The 4,725-nt window shown below is 55.0% G+C and overlaps 1 protein-coding gene and 1 pseudogene across 1 annotated transcript; one reads left to right on the top strand and one right to left on the bottom strand.

Annotated features, from left to right (window-relative positions):
• Positions 1-360: 360 nt before the first annotated feature.
• Positions 361-2,033, top strand: LOC109731519 (UDP-glycosyltransferase 87A2-like; annotated as a pseudogene).
• Positions 1,943-3,493, bottom strand: LOC109731520 (G-type lectin S-receptor-like serine/threonine-protein kinase At1g34300). The gene is made up of 2 exons (XM_045233372.1): positions 3,277-3,493; positions 1,943-3,186 (listed from the first exon to the last, which is right to left on the bottom strand). The coding sequence occupies exons 1-2, from the start codon at positions 3,314-3,316 to the stop codon at positions 1,943-1,945; spliced, it is 1,284 nt and encodes a 427-aa protein (XP_045089307.1). The 5' UTR covers positions 3,317-3,493.
• Between the last annotated feature and the right edge of the window lie 1,232 nt (positions 3,494-4,725).

Below are 4,725 nucleotides of genomic sequence, written 5' to 3'. Positions count from 1 at the left end.
TTAAAAAATCGCTTGGATAATTTCAGGCGGAAAAATTCAACATTTCCAGATTTTTTGGAAACTGGCCCTTCCCAAAAAAAAAAACCGGTATCGCGAAAAATACTACCTTGACAGCTGCTGGTAGAGGCGGAGGGATCAATGTGAGGTCGGCCATGCATGAAAACGCGATTCTCCCGTTTACGACGTGCTATTTGGAGATAACTACGTGCAAACAGTTTGTCGGTTGGTACGCGTCAAATACACTATAGCTCATGCAAAAAAAAAATACACTATAGCCCGACAGTAGAAGGTTACTGTTTAGCGAAGCCTACTTACTCGTGACCTCTCCAGCTTCGGTGTGCGTACGTTGCTGATAACGATCATGGCCGATGCCGCTCGCGCCGTTCACCCGCCATGCCACGTCGTGGCACTGCCGTACCCCGGCCGTGGCCACGTCAACGCGATGCTGAGCCTGTGCCGCCTGCTGGCCGCACGCGGCGTCGCCACCACGGTCATCCTCACCGAGGAGTGGGTTGGCTTGGTTGGCGCAGCAGAGCCACCCCTGCCGGAGCTCGTCAACTTGACCGCCATCCCCAACGTCATCCCCTCGGAGCACGGCCGCGCCGCCGATTTACCTGGCTTCGCGGACGCCGTTAACACCAGGATGGAGGCCCCCGTGGAGCGGCTTCTCGAGGAGATGCTGCCAACACCGGATATGGCGGTAGTCGTGGTCGTGGCCGACTTCTTGTTGCGGTGGGCGGTGCCCATGGCGTTGAGAAGGGGCGTGAAGGCCTGCACGTTCTGCCCCTTCTCCGCCACCAACTTCGCGGCCCTGTACCACTTCGAGCGCCTCATGGCGGGCAGCAGCTTGGCCGTCGACGGTGAGAGCGCCAACTCACAACCTTTCCCCTATTATTACTAGTGAAGTGATGATCAATTTCGTGTTGCTCAATTATACTGCAGATCCGATGTGGGATCAGCCTATCCCTGGTCATACTTGCTTAACAATGCGTGAGTTTCAGCCGATCTTGTGTGGCGAGGCAAGTCGAGGGCGATTCATGGCGGGAGTTCGTAGTGCCCGGGCAGGTCAGTGCGTGCTCTTCTCCTCATTTTACGAGCTCGAAGCCGGCGTCATGGACTCGCTCGTCTCAGAGGAGCCTTCGTCGCCCCGTATGTACTCAATTGGCCCCTGCATCCCTTACACGACACTTGAAGAAGCACCGCGAGGCGAGCACTCCTACTGGGCTTGGCTGGACACGCAGCCTGCAGGCTCCGTGCTGTACGTGTCGCTGGGCAGCTTCCACTCGCTGCCACCCTCCCAGCTCGCCGAGCTCGACATGGGGCTCGTCACGAGCCGCGTCAAGTTCCTGTGGGCTCTCCACGACCAAGCGCAGTCGCAGGTGCGGCCGCTGCTGGGCGGCAACGGCGACGGGGTGCTCGTGTCGTGGTGCGACCAGCTCAAGGTGCCGTGCCATCCTTCCGTTGGGGGTTTCCTGACACACTGCGGCATGAACTCCGTGCTGGAGGCGGTGTTTGCCGGTGTTCCGATGCTTACTCTTCCCATATATAGGTATGGACCAGCCTACCATCAGCCGCCTGATCGTCGACGTGTGGAAGATTGGGTACAGCCTTAAAGAGAAGATGCAACCTGACGGCATCATCACGAGGGAGGCGATTGCCCGGGCCGTGGAGACGCTGATGAGCTCCTCTGATCTGCCAGAGAGCAACGGGGTGAGGAGCAGAGCGCTTCTGTGGAGGGACGCTTCTCGTAGAGCCATCCAAGACGGTGGATCTTCGTCCACTGACCTGAACTCTTTCTTAAGCTGTATATGATTTAACCAAGACTTTTTTTCATCCATCCCTCTCTGAATCCAGAACTCTTGCCTCTGATCGTACTCGAGTCTTTTTTTTCGTCCTATGTATATTTTTCAATACAATTGTTGTTCACATAAACGTAATGAAGCTACCTGCCGGTGAAAGCTGAAGAACCGTGGGATTCTGTGGTGGTGTCATCGGACAGCGTTGCGCCGACGCTGTATGCCGCGAGGTGCGCGAACGGGTTGCCCGGCGAGGCGATCTGCTCCTCCCCCTCCAGCATCCGCACCACGTTGCCCATGGATGGCCTGTCCTCCGGCCGGTACTGCACGCACCACAGAGCCACCTTGCACATCCTCGCCGCCTTCTCCGTGGCGTCCAGCTCCCCCGCGGCCATCGCGCGCGCCAGCACGGCGTCCATCTCGCCGGCCTCGAACCGGTGCCACACCCACCGCGGGTACCACTCCTGGCTCTCAGCGCGGCTGTGCAGCCCGAGCTCCAGGTTCCGCCGCCGCCCCAGCATCTCGAACAGCAGCATCCCGTAGCTGTACACGTCGCACTTGTGCGTCACCGGCAGCGGCATCCACAGCTCCGGCGCTGCGTACCCGGGCGTGCCCCGCGCGCCCGTGATGGTCAGGTGGGTGTCCTCCCTGTCGCACAGCTTGGCGAGCCCGAAGTCGGACACCTTGGGCGCCATGTCGGCCCCGAGCAGCACGTTCTCCGGCTTGATGTCGTAGTGGATGATCCGGTGCTGGCACTCCTCGTGCAGGTACCGCACCGCCTTGGCCGTCCCGACGGCGATGTCGTGGAGCTTCTCGAACCCGATGGCACGGGCCTCCGGCACCGGCGACCCGAACAGGTGCCGGTCCAGCGAGCCGTTCTCCATGTACTCATACACGAGCGCCTTCACGGCCGCGTCGAAGCAGAAGCCGTAGAGGCGGACGAGGTTGATGTGGTAGGTCCTCCCGATGGTGCCCACCTCCGCCATGAACTGCTCCTCCGCGCGCCTCCCGAGCGTGCTGTTGAGCACCTTCACGGCCACGGGCGTGCCGTTGGGGAACCGGCCCCTGTACACCACGCCGAAGCCGCCGGAGCCGACCTTGTGAGCGAACCCCTGGGTGAAGCCCCGCAGCTGCTGCGAGCTGAACCGAACGGGCCGCTCGTTCTGGACGCCCTCGATGAAGAAGCTCATGTTGCCCATCTCAACGTGGCCCTCGTCGACGACCCTCGGCGTGTGCCCTCCGTCACGGTAGGCGATGGATGGGTGCCGGCGATCACCCCTGCCATCCTGCTGCATCTGCAAATACCTTTCCATGCTGTACTTGGCTCTGGCGCATTGGTATATCGCAACTATAGCCACCACTGTTATTATGCCAGCCGTGATCACTGCAACTGCAAAATGTTAACCAAAACTTTCAGGGTTCGGCAGCGATTTGGGAATCAAAAGTTCGAGCACATATACATGCATATGATCATACTTACTGATTGCTAAGGCTAGAGTGGCACCACTGCTGAGCGCCATGTTTGATCACTCGGCCAGGGTAGAGTAATTAACTTCAATGCAAGACAGGAAAGAATGATGGTTGGAGCTGATCAAATTCCAAACTGCTCTCCCCTTACATATACCGTTCCTGTTCCATTGGGCATTTTTATTGGTCTCCCATTGTCAACCGCATGGATGATCTGACACGTACGTCTTGAAAGTGTGGAGCCAGTACCCAATAGTAGGTCCTGCGGGGATTAAACAACCGTCTATGCCCATTTCGTTCTACATGGTTTGGTCAAAGAATTTGGATCAATTTAGGTGGTGAGAACGACGATTACTAACCCGTTGGCTACCTCTTGTATGATAAGGGCGAGTATATTAGTTTTAATTTTTTAGCGAGGGTGTCAGCTAACACCTCCCCCGTATTCCTCTTCTCCGGTTCTCCCGACTCGAAAACACACAGCTTTTTGGTATCCGCTATCCATTACTACTACTTCTATTCCATAATGTAGTGTGTCCGTGCTTTTCGAGATCTAAATTTGATCATTAGTTTAACCAACGAGATCAACTACAGCGGGATCAAAAATTATACCACTGAATTCATATCGAAAATACGAATTCAGTGGTATAATTTATGGTCAAACTTAGATCTTGGGAAGCACGGGCCGGCGCACTACATTGTTGAATGGAGGGAGTTTAACTTGGGAAGAAAATTCTAACTCAACTTTAGCTTGATAGAGGGATGAAATTTTGGTGGGACGAGAAGTTCAGATGAAGGTTATCTGGTTCTATAATGGAAGGACATAAAGGAGAGGGGATCGATCCATCGATGACTTGTCGGTGATAGATGACTGCTGTTACGTGCTGGTCAAACAAGGCGTGTTTTTATATATCTGTTATTTTAGATAAAAGGCACTATTATATATGCGTTGTTTATTCCAGAATTGTGAGCTGTAGCGTTGCGAGCTACTAGTAGTTGGAATTTGGAATTGGCCAAGTCAACTAGCTAGTAGAGGTAGCTAGTGCATCTCATCCAGACATATATTATATTCAAGAAGTTCGCATGCCCTCTAGAATTGGAAGGTCCTATGAAGTATTTTGCGAGGGTATGCAGTTCAGCAAGAGCAGCTTTTGCCTCGGCCTCCTCAACAGTTCGGCTGGGGGGCAGTTTTCTGCTAATTGACACGACCACATGTCCACTACTGTCCCTGGCGACTGCACCTGTAGCAGAGACGCCAGATCCAGCCTGGAAGGCTGCATCTGTATTCAGCTTCACAGCATCTCGTTCTGGACCCGACCACTTCGAGCATTGCTTCGTGGAACAGAAGGGGTTACTCCCTGCGTTTGTACTGAACCCATCCCTTGGTATCGCCGCCATTTGTAGATCTTCGGTATACTTCCTCAGAAAAATCACAGAACTCGTGATTGATTCCCTGCCATTGTGT

This window comes from Aegilops tauschii, chromosome 2, assembly GCF_002575655.3.
Source record: "Aegilops tauschii subsp. strangulata cultivar AL8/78 chromosome 2, Aet v6.0, whole genome shotgun sequence".
In the NCBI taxonomy this organism is placed as follows: domain Eukaryota; kingdom Viridiplantae; phylum Streptophyta; class Magnoliopsida; order Poales; family Poaceae; genus Aegilops; species Aegilops tauschii.
Note: the sequence above shows the minus strand (reverse complement) of the source record. Positions and strands in the feature narration are given on the sequence as shown.